The following is a 23864-nucleotide window of genomic DNA, read 5'->3' as shown; positions in this document are numbered from 1 at the left end:
CAAGCCTGTGCGATTCCACCATCTGCGCTGCCATTTCCCAGTCACCTCCCACCCGGAGCCTCTGCTCTGTGTTCCCAGGTAGATCCCCAGAGCCAGGCACCAGGGGGCCCATAAATGTTTGTGGGATGAACAACCTTGTGTGACCTTGGCCCAGTGCTTTGCTCCCTGTCCCTCCAGGTGGGTAACATGGGTACCGGCCGGAGTGCAAGACAAGTTGTGTTCATCCAGCCTCTACCCTGCGCTGGCCCCGTTCATCCTTTGCTGCTGCTCCCAGAGGCCTGGGCTCAAAGAGGCCACTGCTGGTCGGGTCACACGCCTGGCGCCCCAGCCCCATCCCGAAGGGGCCTGCCGGTGTGGGGGTGGCTGCAGCGCACACCTGCGACTGGAGCTCACGCTTGCCCTCCTCCGAGGCAGGCATCAGTGCATACACCTCCCCACCCTCCCGGGACCCCGCCCTCGGGCAGGTGTGCCGAGTCCTGCCCCCAGGGCCCAGCCGGCCTCTCCCTGTCGCTGGCTGCCCAGGGGCCACGGCCTCCACCCCTCCGAGGGGCAGCGGGGTCTGTGACTGTGTGTGTTTAAACAACTGGACCTGATTTCTCTCGGGAGTCCTCCCGTCTCGTGTCACGTTTGTTTAAAACTAGTGGAAGTACTTAGCAAGCCACAGAGACGCACGGCGGGGCTGGGCAGTGGGTGACGAGCGCCCAGCAGGCCCCACTTCCCGGCCTCAGGGGGAAGGAGGTGCTCTCTCCCCCCAAGCAGATCTCTCCTCAGGTGGAGCCTGAAGGAGGCTGTGGGCCTGGGGCCTGCACATCCAAGCAGGCATTTTCTCCCCAAGAAGTGTGGAAGACCTTTTCGGACCCTCGGGCTGGGACCACAGCAACCGGCCTGGCCCGCACAGGAGCTCGTGAGCATGCGACGGCCTGGCCGCACCCTTGCCCCTAACAGAGGAGGACGTTTAACCTGCAGAGATAGAGGCAGACTCCAGAAATAAAGAGGAAGCAAGAGGAGGAAAGTGGGTTGAAGAGGAAACAAAGATAGAAAATTGGGCAGAAAGTGCTAAGGTTGGTAAATGCCTCAGCACTGCTAGGTCCCAGCTACCGCGTTGCCTCTGAGCTTCCTGGTGGCCAAAGCGAGAGGGAAACTGCCTTGGGGCAATCCACCAGAAAAAGGCAAATGGGCTCCTGGGTGACAGGAACCGTTCCTGCCCGAAGACCTCAGATGTGTCTCTGGAGAGTCTGCCCCTCACGTGCTCGCTTCCCTTTTTTTTTTTAACATCTTTATTGGAGCATTATTGCTTTTCAATGGTGTGTTAGTTTGTGTTGTACAACAAAGTGAATCAGCTATATGTACACATATATCCCCATACCTCCTCCCTCTTGCGTCACTTCCCATTTTTATGGCAAGACGTCGTGTTTGTAACCTTCTGAGCAGTGTTTGCATGTTGAGAAATTTAAACCCACGTTCCTCAGGGTTTCAAACGGGAGTTCACTTATTCAGAGCTAAAGTGCCATGAACGCCCCTGGTGTCTGAGAAGAACAAACCTTCCTGATCTTTCCCTTTGAAAGAGAGACACAGCCCAGGCGCGCACAGGAAGGCACTGTTCTGAATTCCCTTCCTTCTGGAAAGCTGGCACCCCAGCACCGCGGGCACTCAGAATGGCCACCATCTCCCCGCAGGCACCTTCCAGCTCCTGCTTCCTCACTGACGAGGGCTCGGAGTCTCAGACATGATGGTGAAACCAACCTGTTGGGTTGAGCCGATCAGCCAAGCCTCAGTTACACTGAAACTGAAGGCTGGGTTCCATGTTGTCCCAAAGCCCCCAGGCCTCCTCGCATGGAGGGCCTGAGTCAGACCCAGGCTAGAAAGATGTTAAGAGCACCTGCAAGGAGAGGCCCAACTTTATCATCATAGGTCACGTCTGGTGGTGCCACCTTTAATGTCCTGAGGGCTCCCGTCCACTGAAGACGTCTGTCCCCTGCAAGGTCCCAGGCTCCTGTGGACGGTACTCCGACCTTCCTGTTGGGGCAGCTCCTATGAGGGTGATTTTTTTCTCTGACAGCAGTGTCCACGCTTCCCTCAAATGCCACCAAAGCTCTGCGCCTATTTTTTAAAAACATACAACTACACCATCACTTAATCCTGAAGAAACTCAAACCCTCCCACTACTGTCCAATCCCATTCATGTTATTAGAAATTTTCTTTCAGAGAACAAAGGGCTTATTCATGTACTTTGTGCTAATCTCCGGCAATCATAGAACTGTCATTTTTATCTTTGTCAGTGACAATTGGGCATCAGAAATGATTGATCCACTCAGTTTTTTGCTGATTTTAATTTGTTTACCGACAGGGAGGACAGGACTACAAAGGCAGTTTGGAATTTTCCCGTCACTTGAAAAAGAATGTGATTATCCCCTCACTGGGGGGGACATTGCCCGGAGCCACAGCCCACTCCTCACCTTGGTTGCCCTCGTCCACCCGAGGACCCCTGTCTGTGAGCTCTGGAGTCTGTACACACACGGAAATGTCTGGTTTCCTCACATTTAAAAACAGTTTTATATTAAACCCACACGTGGGGATTGCTGGGGACTGGGGAGAAGTGAAGGAGCTGAAACGAGGGAACGTTCTGTTATTATTTCAAGGCAGCCAATAATAAAAGGTGAACGCAGGGGCACACACTTATCAAACCTAACAGTGAGGGGCCCTTTTTAGTTTCTAGAATAAATAGTAATTAAATCATGTAAGCTGTAATTTCATGACAGTGAAATTGCTTAAAAAACCAATCCTCCCACCATAATTGCTGAGATACCCACACTTGTATAAACACTAGGTAACTTTATCCGTCGGTTTTTTTTTTTTTTTTTTTTTTTTTGCGGTATGCGGGCCTCTCACTGTTGTGGCCTCTCCCGTTGCGGAGCACAGGCTCCGGATGCGCAGGCCCAGCGGCCATGGCTCACGGGCCCAGCCGCTCCGCGGCATATGGGATCCTCCCAGACCGGGGCACGAACCCGTATCCCCTGCATCGGCAGGCGGACTCTTAACCACTGCGCCACCAGGGAGGCCCTATCCGTCGTTTTTATCAGCAGAATGTGACACTGGCTGTTGGTGCCTCATAATTTACCACCATGTTAGGTGACAGCTACAAAAGCACACGTATGGAAAAGGCACTAATGTGATCCCGGTGAACGCGCGGCTTCCGAGATGTCTTTTCCTGCAGGGGGTTTGCAAACGGTCCAGGTGATGGAGTCATTGGGAGGGGCTGACAGTTTAGTGCCTAATTACTGTTTGGGAAACACAGCAACGTGCCTGCCCTGCAATGTCAGTAGACAATCCGCCTTCCACGCCTGCTTCCAAGTCACCGAGAAAGCTCTCGGCTGCCCCCAGGTCACCAGGGAATTGGTTGAGGGTCAAGAAACTCCTCCCCCCGCATGGCTCAGACTCAGGTTGAACCCAAAGTTGATAGTGACGGGGAGACGCGTTTGCAGAAATGAGAAAGCTGTGTTTCAGAGAGAATGAACATGCATTCATTGCTTTGGGTCGATGTTCCTTTTTCTAAGGCCTCAGCTAATTCCCTGTGGGGTAGAGATAAAGCCCAGTACCTGAAGGTCAAAAAGTCAATTAAATCACCACTTTCTCAAAGCTCATTAGAGACCAAGGACCCGCTGCTGGAAATAAGCTGTGAGTGGGCGCCTGCCCGCCAGGCTGGTCCCCAGAGCCCTGACCTTCTCCCCTTCCTCTTGCAGTCAAGTTCAGCAGCTGCCTGGGGACCAAGGGGACACACTATGAGACCGACAGCATGGACTTCAAAGTCGGGGCTGACGGGACAGTCTTCGCCACCCGGGAGCTGCAGATCCCCTCCGAGCAGGTGGCGTTCACCGTGACCGCGTGGGACCGCCAGACGGCCAAGCGCTGGGACGCCGCGGTACGGCTGCTGGTGGCCCAGACCTCACCCGAGCGCTCCGGACACAAGGTAAGATGTGACTACATGCGGGGGGGTGGGGGGGCTGGGTAGGGGTCCTCCCTCCTTCAGGTCACCAAGCAGAACCTCTGCAGAGGCTGACACTTGAGTGGGCAGCGTGTGCCGGGAGGGGGACCCCTGACCTCCCACCTTCCCAGACAGGGCTGCCCACAGGCTCCACCCCCACTGAGTTTAGTGCACAGCTGTCAGCACCCTTTTTCGGACAAGGGCCCCACAGCTCCGCTTCTCACCGGGCACCTCTCCTTCCTGAGGCTTGTAGCCCACCAGCCCCGGAGGCTCCCAAGGCCTGGAGGGACAAGAAGTAAGACAGAGGCCACATGGCTGGCCTTGCGAGGTGGCCAGAGTAGCTGGCGTGAGACTGATTCAGAGAGAGGGAAATGGGGAGGGGGGAAGGAGGGGGAGGGGAGGGGGAGGGATGGCACCCTTCACATAGACACACACCAGCCACTGTCACCGGCCTCCGCAGCCCTCCCTCCAGCTTCACCTCTGACTCAGCTGCGTGGCCTTGTTGACTGGACAGGAGGGGTGAATTCACTTCCCCTGGTCCTGAAAGGCCTCTCAGCCCCATAGGCCCCAGGAATCCAGGACCAGACCCCTCAGCCCCCAGAAATCCCCACATTAGGTTTCCCGTGTCTGAGGGGGACCAGGTCTGCTTACCTCTGCCCGTCCCGTGTTTCGGCATCTGCATTGGCCTCCGGTGTGAGGGCTCCCCGGTCAGCAGAGAAGTTGCTGCCCAGCTGACCTGCATGACAGGTCCCGCTACACACGTCCACCTACATGAAGGGTGGACCCGTGGGGAGGGAGACGCCCTTACAGTCAGCAGGAGGCCTCGGGGTCATTAGTGTTATGATGTGTGTGCGGTTCACCAGCAAAAGAAACACACCGGTTAAAGCAGGACAGGCCGTCGGGGACAGCATTTGTGGGTATTCTCTCGGAAAAGAGTTTGAGGGAAGTAGAGGGTCAGACCAAGTTGACCAGATCCCTTTCTGCAGATTTGCCCAGAACCTCACAGGACTAAAGGGCTCGGTGAACCTCAGTGGGAGACAGTCTGCAAGTTTCCCCAAACCTATTTGACCAAGGAACCTTCTTAAGGGGACATCTTACAAGGCAGGTGTTCCAAGGAACCCACTTTGGAAAACAGGGGCTGTGTTTCATGTGTCTTGTTAAACAACATAGAGGTGGTTTTGGTGAGAAAAGGGAAAGTGGTGACTTGGTGGATAGCCTTATCTTGGTGGTGAGCTGACCCTGTCAGGAAGGACGTCCTGAGTGCCCTCGTGGGTGTGCTGAACCAGGTGTTGAAACACGCTTCTAATGGGCGCCCCCCAGATCGTGAGCGTCACCTTGAGGATGTTGAAAAACCTGAGACAGATGGATGTGGTTTTCCATTCCTTCCCGAATGACCGTGACAAGCCACACCCTGGTGAGAGGGCAGCGTGGCCCACGCAGGGGCCCCTGCCTGTCGGCGGCCAGGCCAGGGGCAGCAGTGGGAAGGCTTACATCCCTGACTGTGAATCAAAAACTGCGCCTTGTGGGCAAGGAGTAGGGCTCCCTAACGCCTGTGGATGGCCTCAGATAAAAGGCATTAATTAAAAATATAGGGACTTCCCTGGTGGTCCAGTGGTTGAGACTTTGCCTTTCAGTGCAGGGGGTGTGGGTTTGATTCCTGGTTGGGGAGCTAGGATCCCACATGCCTCGCGGCCAAGAGACCAAGACATAATACAGAAGCAATACTGTAACAAATTCAGTAAAGACTTTGAGGATGGTCCACATCAAAAAAAAAATCTTTAAAAAAGTAAAAAGAAAATAAAAATAATGACACCTTTTGTCAGGCATGTTAATGAAGCAATTTCTGATGCAGTTAATCCCCTAATCCTCCAAAAGGGTGACTGCAGTTAGTCCCCAGGACACGTGAACCTCCAACCCCACAGCAGGCAGGCCCGAGAAGCACCCGATCTGCAGATTCCATATCCCAGGCTCAGAGCATCCTTGGGGGTGACTTTGTGGGGTTACACCCTGAGCACATGAAACAGGACCCTGTAAGTAGTGGGCAGAGTCTCTGCAGCCCACCTAACCCAGTCCTTCCCTGTTTATTTCATGTCTCCTTCGTTGCTGATGGCTCCCTGCTTCCTCCTTCTTCAAATCCAAAGAGCCCTGCCCTGACCTTCTAGGACCCACCTAGACCCTGCCCTGAGTGTGTCCACATTGATCCTCACAACATCCCCAGAAGTGGGCGCTGTCACTGTCCCCACTTTACAGGTGGGGAAGCAGAATCAGGTGACTGCAACCGCTTTGCTGCATGGGAGAACTGATGTTCTGGAAAGGAGTGAAACAACGACTTTCTAGGGACAGCTGAGCCTGGCATCGTAATGGAGCCTGGCTGCCCTGGATTGTCAGTTTGAATCAAGGTTTCTCCAGCTTACTGGCTGATGTTCTAGGACAAGCATACAACCTCTCTGAGGTTTACTGCTCTCGAAAATGGGACAGCAATGTTACCTACATCCTATCCAAGGGTTGTCGAGAGGATTATGTGAGCTTATGTGAGGTCAGGCAGGGTGCAGGCTCTATGAGAGCCCTGTCCCCAAAGAGGCAAAAAATAGTTGCTCTTATTGCTGTCATTGTCATGGTCCCAGCCCTCTGAGCCATGTGCTCATCATGGCCACTGGGCCCTCACCAGGGTGGTGCCGGGGGGACAGGGAGGAGGGTCTGTGTGTGGGACACTGGGTCACTCAGTTGATGTGCCCTTACAGAGTCCAGCGCTAACCTTTGAATAATGTCACTCTGTAAATGGGTTAAGGTGATGCCAGATTGCTGTTGTCCTTAGTCACCTGCCAGAAGCAAATGTAAATCTTCTCCAGTGGAAAGTATCATACCAGACCTCAAATTATATCTCCTTTTATATACAATGTCTAGCACTCAACTGAAAAAGACTAGAGGGACAAAGCAAGATAAATAAAAATCAAGAGGGGGAGCAGATGGTAATGAAAGACCCACAGGGCTCCAGGTAGTAGAGTTATCAGACATAGATTGTATCATAATCATGCTCACTGTCCTTAAGCACATTAAACGCAAGATTTTGACAGAGGATTGGAAGATTAAAAAAGAACTAATTGGGCAGTTTAGGACTGAACAATATAACAAACAAAATTAAGAGCTCAATGGACAGATATATCTGCAGATTAGACACAGTTGGAGAGAAGATTAACGAAGCCAAAAACATCAGAAGAAATATTCAGGCCAAAGTGTAAAGAGATATCCAGAGAGAAAACACAAAGGAAAGAGTAAGAGATATTGGGGAAATGGTAAGAAGTTCTAACATGAGTATGTTTGGAATATGAGGGGGAGAGATAAAATGGAGCAAAAGTAATATATGAAAAAATATTGGCAGAAAATATTCCAAAACTGGCAACAGACATCCAGGCATAGATTCAAAAAGCCCTATGAACTCTAAACAGGATAAATATAAAGACAACTGCACTTAGGCACTTTCTTGGTCCATTCAATAGGCTATAACAAAACACCATGAACTGGGGGGCTTACAAACAATAGAAATTCATTTCTCACTCTTCTGGAGGCTGGAGGTCTGAATCAGAGTGGCACAGGGTCAAGTTCCCATGAGGGCCCTCTTCCAGATTGCTGCCTTCAGACTTATATCCTCACATGGCAGAGAGCAAAGATAGGAGGCCGGCTCACTCACAGCTCCTGTAAGGACACTAATCCTGTTATGGAGACTCCATCCTGATGACCTCCCCTGATCCTAATCACCCCCCCAAAGGCCTCACCTCCTAATATCATCCCATTGGGAGATAGTGTTTCAACAAAAGAATTTTGGGAGGACACAGTCCACAATAGGCATTTTAAGGTAAAATAGTTGAAAGCAAAAGTCAAGGAGAAAATCTTGGAAGCAAATAGAAAAGACAGAGTTTCTTTGAAAGAGGAATTATTAGATGTAAAACTGACTTCTCAACAGGAACTATGGAGGTTAGGAGACAATGGAATGATATTTTTAAAGTGCTAAAGAAAATAGAATTCTATTATTCAGTAAAACGTCCTTCACGGAGTAAAGGTGAATAAAGACATTTTTAAACAAATAAAAACTGAGAGAATCTGTCACAAGTTGTGTTCTTCAGGCAAAAATAAGATGATTTGAAGTAGAAAACCAAGAATGAGAAGATTAAGTAGATGGGAAAATACCAGTATATAATTACAGGGTAATGTTTTGTGGGATGTAAAGAAGATGACTCAAATTCATGACAAGAATGGCATAGATTTTGAGAAGGGATAAATGGAGTCAAAGGGATCTAGGATGCTTGTGTTGTCCTGGAAGACGATGGAAATATCAAACTAATATTATACTTGGATGAGACACATTATTAAGAGCCATAGTGATGGATACGTTACTTTAAGGTGCACATGAAACACTGACCACGAATGATCATAGTCTAGGTCCAAAAGTAAATCTTAACTTTAGGAGTTACCTAATGTCTACATAGTGTCTAAACTAGCACTAAATTGATAAAAATGTATCTATTATAAAAACAGATATTTATTTCTCTTGGAATTTTCCTATAATTCTAACACTACCATATATGAACATCTCATGCTATAGCTGGATAATTTAAATATGCGATTTTTTTTTTTTTTTTTTTTGCAGTACGCGGGCCTCTCACTGTTGTGGCCTCTCCCGTTGCGGAGCACAGGCTCCGGACGCGCAGGCTCAGCGGCCATGGCTCACGGGCCTAGCCGCTTCGCGGCATGTGGGATCTTCCCAGACCGGGGCACAAACCCGTGTCCCCTGCATCAGCAGGCGGACTCTCAACCACTGCGCCACCAGGGAAGCCCTATAGCTGGATAATTTAGTATTAGTAACACAGCACTGGGCAGGGGACAGCTAAATTCTCCCTCCATTCTAGATGTATCTCTTGTTTATTGTCACCTTTTTTAGTCTTCACATTTAGGCAGTATTTTTTAAAAGACCCTTAAATAACATAATTTGTCATTTTCCCCAGTAATTAATGTGAATTTTCAAATAAACATGCTTCTTAAACAATAAAAAACAGTCATAGGATTAAGTTCTAACATAATAGCTGGAAAATAGAATAATAAAGCTTATCAATCCAAAAAAATGCAAGGAAAGAAAAGTGAAATGATAGATGAGATATTTGTCTTTGAGTAAGATGGTAGATTTACAAATATATTATTAATTATAATAATTGAAAATAAATTCACTCAATTAAAAGAAAAATGGACAGGTTATATTTTTAAAAATCCAACTATATCTAGCTTACAAAAGATACATCTAAAAAGTATAAGGATAAAAAACAAATACTGTATGCTAACACATATATGGAATCTAAAAAAAAAAAAATGGTCATGAAGAACCTAGGGACAGGATGGGAATAAAGACACAGACCTACTAGAGAATGGACTTAAGGACACAGGGAGGGGGAGGGTAAGCTGGGACAAAGTGAGAGAGTGGCATGGACATATATACACTACCAAATGTAAAACCGATAGCTAGTGGGAAGCAGCCGCATAGCACAGGGAGATCAGCTCGGTGCTTTGTGACCACCTAGAGGAGTGGGAAGGAGGGAGACACAAGAGGGAAGAGCTATGGGGATATATGTCTATGTATAGCTGATTCACTTTGTTATAAAGCAGAAACTAACACACCATTGTAAAGCAATTATATTCCAATAAAGATGTTGAAAAAAAAGTATAAGGATAGAGAAAGTTGAAAGTAAAAGCATAGGGAGGGAAATACCATGCAAATACTAATCAAAAGAAAGTTGGTGAGGGCTCTGTTACTATAAGAATCAAATTTGTGTGCACTTGTAATATGACTTCAAAATATTTGAGCAAAAATTGATAGAACTATAAGGAGAAATAAATAAGTATACAATCAATGGTAAATTTTAACAAATATCTCTGAGTAAGTAATAGAACAAGCAGACAAAATATCAGTAAGGAAATAGAAGATTAGGAGCACAGAATTAAGAAGTCTGACCTTAGTGAGATGTATATAAAACACAGAAACTGACTGCTGCTAAATACAGATTCTTTTCAAGTATACTCAGAACATTTACCAAATTTAGCCATAGGCTGGGCCTTCAAGCAAAATTCAACATGCTTCAAAAGTTTAGAATCAAACATAGTTTGTGTTCTTACCTCAGAGCAATTAAGCTAGAAATCGATAACAAAGAAAATAACTGAAAAATCCCCATAGATTTGGAAGTTAAGTAAGTGCCTTCTTATTAACCCTCGGGTAGAAAAGAAATCACATGAAAATGAGAGGATATCCTGACCTGAGTAATAAAACTAGCTGGATATAGCTGAAGTCACACCAGATAGAAATGCGTAGCCTTACATACGTATATTAGAAGGTAAAGAAGGCAGAAAATCAGTGATGTTAACATTCATCTCAAGAAATTATAAAAAGAACAGGAAATGAAACACTTTGTGTTTCAACACAAAGGAGAAAATAATGAAACAAAATAATAGAATCAATAAAGACAAAAGTTGGTTCTTTACTGAATTGTAGACTTAGTAAGAAAAAACACCTGCAAATAATCTCTACCTGGAATGGAAAGAGGACATCATGACCAATCACACAGACATTAGAAAGGTCATCTGCGGGCATTATGTACAATTTATACCAATATATTTGAAAATATACGTGAAATGGATAACATTCTAGAATATAAAATTTACCAAAACTAACATGAAAGGAAAATCTGAACTGTTTTATTATTATGAACAAAATTTTCATTCAGATTTTTATCACAAAAAAATACCCACACCAGGATGGCTCCACTGGTAAGTTGTAACCAAGCTGTAAGGAGTTAAAACTCATCTTACAAGAGGGGTCACTTCCCCAACCAAATGGGCACCATGCTGAAACCAGCAAGAACCTTGCCCAAAGCCAGCACGAACCTTGAAAGAACAGTGAGAGAAAGGGTCATTACATGCCAGTCTACTCATAAATAGACGGGAAGAAGCTGAAGCAAAATGTTAACACACTCAAATACAGCCATGTTTACATGGGATATATAATGGCCACATTCGTCTGTTCCAAGAATGAGAGATTTGGTTTAACACTTAAAAGTTAATCCAAGTAATTCAACACAGAATAAAGAATAAACATCACATGATCATCTGAATATTGACTGTTAAATTTAACTTCATTCAGGATGAAAATATTCGACAAATTAGGAAAAGAAGAGACCATTCTTAATCTCACAAAGGGTGTCCACAGCAAACATCCAGTCTACAGTCGGAATACTCGAAGCCTTCCTTGACATCAGAAATAGGACAAGGACACTCTTACATTACACACCAGAGCTTCAAGCCAGTGAGGTGAGGCAAGAAAAAGAAATTGGAATAAATAGAACTAGCGTTATATGTAGCTTATATAATTGTGAATGTAGAAAATCCGAAATAATCTGTAAATAAGTAACTGGAATTAATGAATGATGTTAGCAAAGGCACTGGATATAAAAGCAATTGCACCTCTATGGACCAGGAATAAATAGTTAGAAAATAAAATCTGAACCAGATACCAATTACAATAGCATTAAAAATTATAGTTAGGGCTTCCCTGGTGGTGCAGTGGTTGAGAGTCCGCCTGCCGATGCAGGGGACACGGGTTCATGCCCCGGTCTGGGAAGATCCCACATGCCATGGAGCAGCTGGGCCCGTGAGCCATGGCCGCTGAGCCTGCGCGTCCGGAGCCTGTACTCCACAACGGGAGAGGCCACAGCAGTGAGAGACCCGCGTACCACAAAAAAAAAAAAAAAAAAAAAAAAAAAAAAATTATAGTTGTAAACCTAACAAAATTTTCAAGACCCTTACATATTACTGAGAACAATTAAAGAAGATCTTTAAAAATAGAGGGATGTGCCCTGCTCATAACATAAGAGACTTAAAGTTGTGAGGATGTCAGTTCTACCCAAAGGTTTCTATAGATTCAATACAATCCCAACAAAAATCCCAGCATGTTTTTTCTTTGCTTGTCTTTAGAAGGGTTAAGAGCTGACTTTAAACTTTTAAATAGAAATACAAGGGGCCAAGAATAACCTAGAACCACACAAAGATGTGAGGACCTGGTGTTTCAGACATCAAGACCACAAGTGAAGCACCCGTTTCTCGACCTCACCACTACTGGCACGTGGGACCCACCGTGGGCCGCCGTGGGCACTGCAGGGTGTTCAACAGCATCCCCGGCCCCCACCTCCTAGATGCCAGCAGCACCCCAGCACCCCCGCTTGCACCCAAAGCTGTCTCCAGTCATTGCCAATTGCTCCCCAGGGGCAAAATCGCCCCATCGGAGAACCACTGAACTACAGTAATTAAACGGTGTCGTTTGAGAGCAAAACAAATGGAACAGAATAGCAAGCCCAGAAAAAATACTTAATGTTTTAAAAACTCGTCTTCATGGAGGTTTTTTTTTCAACACAGTTCACCCGCTTCACATACACGACTTGATGAGCCTTGTCAAACACGCACGGTGCCAACACTTGATTTGTTTGAGTGGCACCAGATGGCAAAGGCCAGAAAACTACAGCCCACAGGTCACGTCTGACCTGCCACCTGCCTTTTGATGGCCTGAAAGCTAAGAATGGTTTCTGTATTTTTAAATGGTTGTATAAGTGTCTGTATTAATATCCTCGACTTTGCTTCTTGGCCTACAAAGCCTAAAATATTTAACTCTCTGACCCTTTAACAAAAAGCCTGCTAAGCCCTGCTTAGAATAGTGGGTGAGGACTATCTTTTCAATAAGTGATGCTGGGCCAGTCGGGTACCCTTAAGAGGAAAACGTGAAGTGACCCTGTACCACACTCCACACCCCAGATCAATTCCAGGTGGATTGTAAATCTGAGTGTTCAAGACAAACCAAACAAATGGAAGAGAATATAGGGAGAGATGTGTGGGGAAAGCTTCCTTATACACAACCCGTGAAGCACGGGGTATGCAGGGCAGGTCGATGATTGGACCTGGTTACAAATAAGAATGCACTCTTCAGAGCACATACTTAAAAAAGTGAAAAGATAAGCCAGAGCTGGAGAGAGGATATTTGTGACCCTTAATGACTGACCAAGGAGGCACGTCCAGAATATATAAAGGGAGCCTCAAATCACTACATAAAGACAGATAACCTAATGATAGAAGAAAAAAGAACACAGGCTGTCCACCAAAGAGAAGAGCCGGTGGGTGGATCAGTGTGAGGACCTGTCCACCTCAACAGGGCAATGCAGATTAAAGCCAAGAATCCACCAGAATGGCTAACCTTAGAAAGACTGGAAATACCAAATATTGGCGAGAATGTGCAGAAGCTAGAGTTACCGTGTGCTCTTGGTGGGCGTGCATAATGGTGCAGCCTTTCTCTCAACAACGGGCGTTTTCATTGGAAGCTGAATATACGTTTGCCTGGTTGAAAGGAAAACTGTTCCTCTTCTCACACTTCTGACACCAAAGGGGTAGGTTTTCCACCCCAGCCAGTTCTCTTGACTTTCCAGGGACACCAACTGGGTGTTCTCTAATTTAATTCAGTTCTGACACTCGCAGCCCGGAGTCAGCGCAGACCCCGCAGGCTCAGGGTTCAGTCCCAAAAGCCCACCCCGCTTCGGGCGTCCGTTACAAGTGGTGGGTCTCCAGGTTACTCGCTTCCGCCCAGCTTGGTTCCCACGACCCCCACCTCAGTTCGATAATTTGCTACGATGGGTCACAGAACTCAGGGCAACACTCACTTACTCTTCCTGGTTTACCATGAAGGATATTATAAAGGACATAGAGGAGCATCCGACGAAGAGTTACTTAGGGCGAAGTCTGGAAGGGTCTCAAGTGCAAGGGCTTCTGTCCCTGTGGCGATGGGGTGCACCACCCTCCTGGCACATGGGCGTGTTCATCAGCCTCGAAGCTCTCCACACCCCAGAGTTTAGGGATTTTTATGGAGGTTTCATCACGTAGCCATGATCGATGAACTCAACCTCCAGCCCCTCCCCTCTCCCCAGAGGATGGGGGGTGGGTCTGAGAGCTCCAAGCTTCTAATCATGGCTTAGGCTTTCTGGTGGCCAGCCCCCTCCAGGACCCCCCCCGCCAGAGTCACCTCACTAGGACAAAAGGTGCTCTCTCACCCAGGAAATTCCTAGGGGCCTAGGAGCTCTGGGTAAAATACTCCTGTCAGCCCATCACTGCAGAGATTAGTTTTGAGAGCTCTGTGGAAGGCAAAGACCAAATGCGTATTTTTTATTATGCTGCTGGTTTTAGGTACAAGCCCAACGGAAGTGTGTACACATTCGTACCAACAGCTCTGCACCAGAATTTGATAAACCTGAAAAGAACCCAAACACTCATCCTCATTACGTTGGATAAGTACCTGGTGGTGGATTCATACAGTGAATTTCTATATAGCCGCAAACATGAACAAAGCAACAGGATGGGTAAATCTCACAGACACATCGAGGGAAAGAGGGCAGGCACCCAGGCAGGAAAGTGCAGACTGTGAGCCCAGACGTGGACAGCTCAGAGTGCATGTACAGCCGCACAGGGGACCACTGTGGGAGGTGAGAGGAGGTGGCCCTGGTGGGGGCCTGAGGAACGTGAGGGGGTCCTGGGGGCAGGTGTTCATTCTGTGATCACTCATGTGTCTGTTCACTGACATTCCAAGCACTTTCCTGCATGTCGTTTATAATTCACAATTTTCAAACATTTTCTAATGCATGCAGAGGGCTTCCTGGCTGGGTTTGGAGAGGTGGGGTGTCCAACGAGAACGTTGCCAGCGGGAGTTGTGTCAGCAGAAGTTTCTAGAAACACAAGGACCTCCTTCAAAGGAGCCATTTGCAGCATTAAAAGTCCCGAGAAGCTCTTACCAAGAGGAGCCTTGGAGCAAATCCCTGGAGGAGGGTGCGAGGGGACCCCCTAATTTCCCGGTTCCATAAATTCCATCTCTCCCGTGTCAAGGTCCCGTCAAGCGCAGTCTCCCTTACACGTTATTCCAGTGACTGTGGAGCCAGCAAAACTTACAGCTTTCCAGTTAGGTGAACCATAAAAATTTGGCAACTTCTCCCCTTTTCCCTTCCTTTCTTAGCAACAATTTAAAGGCGGTCTTTTTGTGGGTAATACAAGCAGGGCTGGAATCTGGAAGAACTTTTTGTGTGCAGTCTTGCAGGAAAGCTGATAGCAATTCAATTAGAAAATGTAAATGAGGTCACGTATTTCCCACGGGAGTGCTGAATCGCCCCCGAGGAATCAGAGCAATATTCCAGCCTAGCAGTAAATACTGAAGATAAAGTTCGTTGTCATCTGACTGGCTGCCATAGCGCTTGGAATTGTCAATGGGACCTGTGGGTATAGTTTGCAAGAAAGAAACTGATGTTTATGAAACTAATATTGGGCCTTAGAGTATGTCAGCATCTATGAAAGATAAACTCAGCTGAGCGTTACCCAGCAGCCGGACCAGGCCCAGATGCTGAAGCGCCTTCTTTCCTTGGGGTCTCGGCCTCCCCGGGTGGATGGGCTGAACTTTGCCCCCCAAAGTTCCTGTGTTGAAGTCCAAACCCACAGAACCTCAGAATGGGACTGGGTTTTCAGATGTGGTTAGTTCAGGTGAGGTCCCTAGGGCGGGCGGACCCTAATCCAACATGACAAGTGAACTTATTAAAAGGGGAATTTGGACGCAGACACACTCACGGACAGAACTTCGTGTGCAGATGAAGACAAGGATCGAGGTGACGCTTCTCCAAGCCAAGGAACCCGGAAGGTTGCCGGCAGCCACCAGAATCTAGGAGAGGGGCTGGGTACACATCTGCTTGGCCCTCGGGAGGAACAGCCCTGCTACGCCTGCGTCTCGGCCTGTGGCCTCCAGAACTGAGACATGAGCGTCCGTTGTGGAAGCGCCCCAGTCTGTGGTGCTTTGATTCGGTGACACCAGGACACTCAGTCACCAGGGGTGTGGCCAGTGCCTTCCAGCTGAGGTGGACGCCCAACCCTGGGGCTGTGCCGGCAGACCCAAGGCAACCTCCCAAAGACGGGATGTGAGTCCGGAGCCGGGCATCCAACCCAGTGCTCCGGACGCCTCAAGTCCTATCCTCGCCTCTGCTTGGGTCTCCAGGACCGGCAAGGACAAGGCTTGCCAAGACCCCGATTCTTTAAGCCCCTGGGGTCCATCACCCCCATCCCCACGGTCTGCCCCCTGCGAGTGGGCGGAGCCCATCTTGGTATTATGGACGCCCAGGTTGGTTACAAGACAATGGAATGGGGAGGGCCTGGTTGAGAAGCCATTCCTGCAACCCCCTGGCGGTGCAGCCCCTAAGGAAAGTCTGGCCCGCGAGCGGCCCTGCGTCCCAGCATCACCCGCTTTCCATGAGCTCCAGAGGGCTAGTGCCCGCACCTGAACCCCTACACTGCCGACTTGGAGTTTTAACCAAAGGGGGCGCGTGGGGCTTTCCACGCCAGATGTCACCTTGGGAAAGCACCTGAAGGTCATTAGGTGGAGCCGAGTGACAGAGTGCACACCTTCAGAAAGTAGCAAGATGGTCCTTTTATGCTTTTCCAAAAGACGGCCTCAATGTGACTGAGAAACAGCAACTCTCAGAAAACAGACAACAGTGTGGTCAGTGGGCTTGCAGACAGCCGTCCACGTGCCTGTTTTCCCCGGGAGGACGGCAGCTGCCTTAGTGGGTGATAATGACCTCCTCGCTCCTGCAAGTTCAGACGGTGCCGCCCATGCAGGCCTGCTTCAGGCACGGGCTTGACTGCCTGGGGGACGGCAGGAGAAACAGGTGTTTCCTTCTCCACGTCAGAGGCCGTACAACTGCCGGGAAGGAGGCTGGTCCCTGTCCAGAGTCTGTGGTCATGACCGCAGCCCGGCGGCCCGCCCCGGCGATGGGCGATCAGTAGTAGATCTCAGCGGATGCGCAGAACTCCCCAGAAGACTGCAGAGTTTAACTTTGCCAGCGTGAAGGCATGAGTGACTTCTAATTGCTGGAAGGTGCGTTTTCTGCAGGTGTGGAGAGCCGCCCTGGGGCGGGGCTGCCAGCTGCCCTGGGGTCCGCAGGTGGAGGAGGTCCAGCTCGGGCCGTGTTTCAGGCTGCAGACGGCCTTGAACGAGTGTCGGGGTCAACCCTTCATTTTGCACAGGAAAGGTGTCCAGGGTCCCACAGCCCAGGGAGAAAAGCATCACGGTCATTGGTCACTTACCCTGGCCTGTCCCAGGGTCGGGGGGTGGGTCGCAGCCTGGGGCACCGTCTCAGGGAGACTTGAGGGGGACAAGGGAATGAAGATGACGGGTGGCTCACTGGCTCCCACGGCTGGGGGGAGCAAAGGGCACGAGAGAGAGGGGCCGCTGCCAGGCAGGGAAGCCTCGGACACGCAGGCCAGGGGAGAGGAATGGACTGCACCATCCTGCCCTGTCTCGTTCCTGTGGGCCAAGGAGCAACACCCCGAGGGGGCAAGTGAGCGGCGGGCGTGCTCGAAGGACTTTGAGCCCCGTGAGTCAGAAAGATCCCAAGTCGCTCCCTTGGTCACTGGGTGAGTGAAGACTGTTTGCATGTCCCCGCCGGACACTTTGTAACGTTCTAAGATGCAACGGCATCACCGGGAATGGTCCCACGAGGGCGGCGACAGGCCTGACCACTGAGCTGCAGCCACGGGGTGGACTAAGGTGGGGTGCCTGGCGGGGGGCTGGACCGGGAGAGGGTAGAGGCTGCCGCTGTGTCCTGGAGGTCAGGAGGGTGACATCTGAGTCGAGACCTGAGATGAGAGAAGCCAGCATTCCCACAGAGGGAGCATCCGCAGGCTGGGGGAGGTGGCCGGGCAGGTCCCTGGCCAGGCGGCCCTTGGTCAGGCGTCTGAGTCTATTTTAGGGTGTGTCAGGGCCCCAGGGAGGGCTGAAAGCGGGGCAGGAGGGTGGCTCCTTCCGCTGCAGCCCCGGGTCGGCCTGCTTCCTGCTTGTCTCTGCAGGGCTGGTTTGCTAAGTGGAGTGGAGGCCCCCAGGGGCCGGCCCAGCTCCGTCTCCTGCCCCGTGGGGTCCATCACCCCTCACCCCTGTGCTCTGGGCACTGTCCCGTCCCTGCCCTGGGAGGTCCCGCCACCCAGTACCCCTGCCTGGATCCTAGAATCCCCCCTCTCTCAGCTTCGCCTTTTCCTGAAACAAAACAAAAGCCTCAGAGGGCACGAGGCCATGCCCCCCCAACCAGATCCACCGCTTTGCCCCCATGTCCCTATGGGGGTGATGTCCCGTCACTTCGGCAGGACCTGCCCCACCCCCAGCAGTGCTCTCCGCTTCTCCTGCAGCAAAGCAAGCGCTGTGATGTGAGTGCAAAAAGGAGGGGAGAGAGACCCTCCCTCACTGCCTGTCAGACGCTAACCTTCCTCCCGACCAAAGCCTTCCAGGACCACCCACACCGACAAAACTGACCATTTTTCTCACTAATTGACACCAATATGAGTGACGCCACTCGGTCCCACTGCTAACAACTCCAGGAAAAAGTCATACATTTTGGCCTAACTTGCTAATTTAATTTTTTTTTTTTTACTGTGATTGTATTTTTTTCCTGTAAACTACAGAGTAATTTCATTTATGTTGTTCCTGGCAAAACATAATTTTCTGGATTCTCCAGAGCCAGTTACCAGCCAGGGGACTCGCAGGAGATGCCTGGAGACAGCTTGGCTTGTGTCAACGGGAGGAGTGGGGGGCAGGCGGGGATGCTGCTCAACACCCTGCAAATGCGCAGGACACCCCCCAGAGGATGCCCTGGGCCCACACGTCAGCGCAAGCTGGGCAGGGGCAGGCGGAACTGCTCGGGCGCTGGGGGTCCTTGCCGTGCCGGGGAGTGAGGATGGCCGAGCAGCCTGGCCAGGCTCGTGGAGGTGACACACACACACGGTGGGGCGGGCTTGTCTGAATGTTCGGGCATCCCCCCAACTTCCTTACCGTGGCCCGTAAAGCAGACACGTCCTCCCCTGTGCTCCCGTCCGTTACACCTGCATTCTGCCTGCTCCCTGGGCTGCACGGGTGGGCGCATTGTCTTGTGTCTTCATTTCTGGGCGGACACAAGGCTGAAGAGGGCAAGGGGTGTGCTCTGAGTGTCTGTTAAAAGAAGTGTGGTTTTGACACTATGGAAGAACATGAAGCCTTCCGTCGGTATGATGGTGATGGATGCGAGTTACCTAAAGAACCGCGTCTCAGCTGTTCCCCCAGGGCTGCTCCCACCCTGAGTCCCTGGCCCATCTGCCTAGGACACGGGGGCACTGGGTGCCAGGGTCGCAAAGCACAGGCAGCATCTACCCTCCATGTCAGGGCGCCCCCGTCCAAGCCGAGGAGCAGGGAGGGGCCGAGGGAGTGGCCTGGGTTCCGACCCCAACCCCATGAGCCTGGGCCAGTCCCCGGACCTCTGCCCAGGTGTGAATGAGCACAGCGCCAGCCCCTGCCTTCCTGGGCTGTCATGGGCGTGAGTGAGCAGGCGGGAGGGGGTGCCCATCCCTGCCCCCTGCCCCACACACAGCAAGCAGCGGGTACAGGAGTGTTCGCTTAAGACTGTCCTTCCATGGGCTTCCCTGGTGGCGCAGTGGTTGGGAGTCTGCCTGCCGATGCAGGGGACGCGGGTTCGGGCCCCGGTCCGGGAGGATCCCACATGCCGCGGAGTGGCTGGGTCCGTGAGCCATGGCCGCTGAGCCTGCGCATCCGGAGCCTGTGTGTCCGGAGCCTGTGCTCCGCAACAGGAGAGGCCACGACAGTGAGAGGCCCACGTACCGCAAAAAAAAAAAAAAAAAAAAAGACTGTCCTTCCAAATATAGATGCACAAGAAATAATCATGCTATTTCATTCAGGAAAACTTTCTTTGTATGATTTTTATGGGAATTTTCAAAACAATCTCCCCTTCTTAGAAGAGATCGCAAGTAAGAAATACCGTAGTGCTTTGTGGGGCATACATAGGGCATTCGTCTTCCCTATAGTGTCCTGGATGTAAAAAAAAAAATCCACTAAGTGCCTTTTCAGAACCAAACTCATGCAAATGTTTGTTTAGAATGGCTCCCATGCTGTTTGTTAAAGAACGGAGATATCTTTCTGTTGTTTTATTTTGTGTTTGTTAAATACCTTTTTATTCTGTCGGTCCTTAGCTACCATGGAAACCAGGCAGAAGGCTGCAGACAGAACCCTAGTTAAATATTTTAAATATACATCCTTGCAGGCAAACAAAAAGTACCATTTTTCAAATGTATATTGAAAGGGAAGCCGAAGGTAGAGAAATGAACTATCTGTATAGATTTTGGTGCCTCTTTTTTTTTTTTTTTTAATCTAATTATCCTCCGTGAAAATCAGTACTGGGTTTGACATTTGGGAGGGTTGAGGAGTGGAAGGATGCTATTTCCCTTATTGAAGCATGTTTAACCCAAAGCTATAAGGAAGCAATGAAAACAGGAAGGCTGGTGAATCAGAGACAGAGGAGAGGGTCGTAAACAACGTTGATATTTGGGGAATGAATCTCATCTACCCTTGTTCCAGCATAAGTAGTGTTAGTCCACAATGCAGACATGGCATGTCATTCCCCAAGTGTTTCATTTTGAGTGCAGACCCATGAAGTTCGTAACCTGGGGGCCCCAAGCCCTACATTGGTCGTGTGTCTGTGGCTGGGAAGAGCCACCTCCTTCCCCAACATCAGGGCCACCGAGAGGGTCAGGTGAGACTCTGTGAGTGGGTCTTGGTCACTCTGCATGTGAGAAGGTGCAGGAGCCTACAGGGCTGGACGCTGGACGCTGGTTGAAAGGAAAGGGGTCCCGGGTGGATGCCCCGGCGATGCTTCATGCAGTGAGACACGCAGGCTGGTTGACCTTCGTGGCGAAAGAAAAGCAGCCCCGGCCTCGTCAGGGCTCCATCCTGAGGGCCTCCCCTCCCTGCATCTCGCGGGGAGCTCAGTGCAGGTGCAGGTCCTGGACCCCCGTCCCTCAGCTGCACACCCACTGCCCAGAGAGGGGCTGGATGCACGGCTCCTGGGCACATGGCCCAGTCTGGAGACCAGAGAGCAGGGAAGACCAGGGAAGTTAAAAAACACAATTCCCTCCCGCCTGCCCATCCCCTGCCTCCGCATTCAGGGTCCACGGGGCTGCACTGCCAGTCAGGGAAAGAAGATCACACAGGGTACCTTCCCAAGAAGGCACAGCTCTGGGTAATGAAAGCCCATGATTCCATCGGGGGGAGGGCCGGAAAGCTGACCCCAGGCGCCTTGATCAAGAAGTGTCCTCGTGGACATTGGCGGTCAGCTCGCCTGGTTGGCACATCCCATGGGGAAGTAACTTGAAAATTTCCCCATAAATTGAGCTTTTGTTGAATGGAGCAGACTTGTGTTCATGCTATTTTCTCAAAAGCGGGGGGAGTGTAGGGTGCTGAGGCAGGGTGGCACGGGACCCAACGGCTGCGTGGGAGGGCCCACGGCGGGTCAGGCTGTCCTCTGTGACCCCATCTTCGAAGGTCAGGGCTGCCAGGCGCTCCTTAGAAACGCACCGGGATCTGGGAATTTTGAAGCCGTTTTCATATCCACGTCGCCTCTTGAGGGCAGTGGCTTCTGCTGGGCCATCTTCTCTGGAGAACAGTGGAGCTCGTTGCGCTTGGCAGAAGCGGCCGGGCGTCCGTGGGGTTCCGTATATGGGGTGAGGATAGGGATGTGTCCAGGGCTTGGGCCAGAGGGGTGACTTTGGTGGTGGTGAGTGCAGGGCACATGCGCAGGACCCTGCTTTTGCTCCCGGCTCTTCAGAAGTGGCAGTTGGGTTTTTGGACTTTTTGTATCTTTTTCATACTTGGCCTGAACTGCGCCGTGGGTGCAGTTCTTTTTAGTCCATTATAGTTTCTTTGTATCTGTTGCTCAAGGAGACGTCTGTCCAGGTGCAAGCCCTGCAGCAGGGGGCCCCGGGTCCCAGGTCCCTGCCTGTCTCGCAGTGGGACCCGTCACCTACACTCCCGGCACCAGGAGAGGTGAGCACTACGTACCGCTTATTCGCTGCTAACCAGCTGTCACCCTCCTCAAACCATGATGGCTGGGAAGGGACTTGCTGCCTTGAAGACAGAGTCTGGATTCTTTATATCCCCTGCTCGGTGCCACTTCTGAGTGTTTCATGAGTCACCTATTTGCTTATACTTGGCTCTTCATAATTCTGTGCTCCTGCCAGGCGAGTGGTTGGGTGATAGAAGAAGATGACAAATTATAACTTTCCACGTGTAGCTGGAGGAGGGGCACAGGACTATCCTCCTCCCCAGACACTTTCCTCTCTCTTTTTTTTTTTTCCTTTTTGAAAAAAAGAAGAAAAAAAAAAAGAGGCACTAATTTAAAACCTGCCCCAGGTCAGTTTTACATTATTCATCTTTCACTTGTGAATGATGATGGAAAGGAAGTGACCCAGCTTCTTCCTGATGTCGGGGCATCCCTGAAGGCCTCACCTAGAAGTCACACTTGATTACTCTCATAGTCAGACACACAGAGCAGCCCTCCTTACAAGGAGAGCCGGCCCGGGCGGGCACAGGGCTGCTGGGAGCTTAACAAAATAAGATAATGTGCCCAGTGAGGAGATAAAAAACAAAAGCCACCTCGGGAAGGCGGGTGTGCAGGTCACTGCTGGGCTCCAGGTTCGGGCCGGGTGCCAGGAGAAGGTGGAAAGTGATGACTTTGGGGGGAGGATGGCAGTCGTGCAGCTTGCCTGTGAATCTGGGGCCTCGGCCTTCCCGTGAGAATGGAAGACGGTCCTTGTCTCCATTCCTCCCCTTTTCTCTTGAGTTCACTGAACTGTGTTCCTGAGCATGGGGGCTTTGTCACTTTGTCCCTGGAGAGAGGATGCCTATGCCTGAGACTGGTCCTGAAAACCTGCCGAGAGAGACCCCTGTCCTGGGCTCCCCAGACCCCCACGCTCTATAGACAGAGCTGGTGTACACACCCCTCGAGGGGGACCAGCCCAAGCAACCGCACAGGCACGGGATGGCGTCTTGTCTTTGCAAAGTGCAAGTCCATTGGGGCAGTGACTCCGTAGCTCACCTGTATCGCTCAGGAGCGAGACCACGGAACCCCCCAGGTTGTGACATGAAGAAGCTACGCTCCAGAAAGTACCCCAGCCTCCTGCCCATGCCCCAGCTGCCCCCAAACTGCAGAGCTCGTCCAGCCCTGGTGGGGGTGGGGGACAGAGGCCCAGAGGCAGGAAAAGACTCAGCCCGGGTCCCGGGCCCGGCACTAGGACCCCAGCCTGGGGAGGCTCCTCCCCTAGTAAATCACCATTTCAGAGCATCGTCAGCAGAACGAATCCGATGCTCAGCCCGATTGATGAAGGCTCAGTGGGAGAGGCCATCTGAAATGAGAAATGCTTTGTAAATAAGAGCTGATTAAGTAGCAGACGGATTTAGGGCCTCACAAACGAGCGTCTGGCCTCTGCGTGGTCTGTACCTGGGAGCCACGGCCCCTACCCTTCCTCCGCCCCTTTTGGGGAAGGCTCGCTGCGGGCGGAACAGGGCAGACGCGTGTCCTGAGCGGTCCTGGCCCCTCAAGATGCCCCTGTAAAAGCCCATCTGCCACCCCTTCCTGGGGCCAGGGCTCCAAGGGGTCCCCAGGGCCCAAACGCCACCACCCCCGCTGCACACCGTCCCCCGCTCAGCGGCTGCTTGTCGAGCACCAGCTACTCCCTGGGGTGGGCTGGGCTGAGAGTCCCATCAGGGGACCAGGCAATTTCCTCAGTGCTCGCCATCCTGCAAACCTGCAGATAACAGCTTGGCTGGCTCCAAGGCCGGCGCAGCAGTCAGGACCCTCTCAGACCCCCACCAGTTACAAAACCTCTGACTTGGGCTGAACTGTCTATAAGGAACCAGTGATGTGGAGCCTGGCCAGCCTGTCAGGGCCGGGCTGTTGGTTTTGAGAAA

The 23864-nt window shown here is 50.8% G+C and overlaps 1 protein-coding gene across 2 annotated transcripts in view; it reads left to right on the top strand.

Moving 5' to 3' along the window:
* Positions 1-23864, top strand: part of CDH4 (cadherin 4) — a 559330-nt gene that overhangs the window by 395629 nt on the left and 139837 nt on the right. Inside the window, exons 3-4 of one of the 2 annotated variants that reach the window (XM_060120473.1) lie at positions 3741-3967; positions 17898-17903. In XM_060120473.1, coding sequence (XP_059976456.1) covers positions 3741-3967; positions 17898-17903 — 233 coding nt within the window. The remainder of the gene's footprint in view (positions 1-3740; positions 3968-17897; positions 17904-23864) is intronic. The other variant, XM_060120472.1, reaches the window with a different exon arrangement.

The sequence above is a fragment of the Mesoplodon densirostris genome, chromosome 16, assembly GCF_025265405.1.
Source record: "Mesoplodon densirostris isolate mMesDen1 chromosome 16, mMesDen1 primary haplotype, whole genome shotgun sequence".
Taxonomy (NCBI): Eukaryota; Metazoa; Chordata; class Mammalia; order Artiodactyla; family Ziphiidae; genus Mesoplodon; species Mesoplodon densirostris.
The sequence above is the reverse complement of the archived record's forward strand: the minus strand, read 5'-3'. Positions and strand labels throughout refer to the sequence as shown.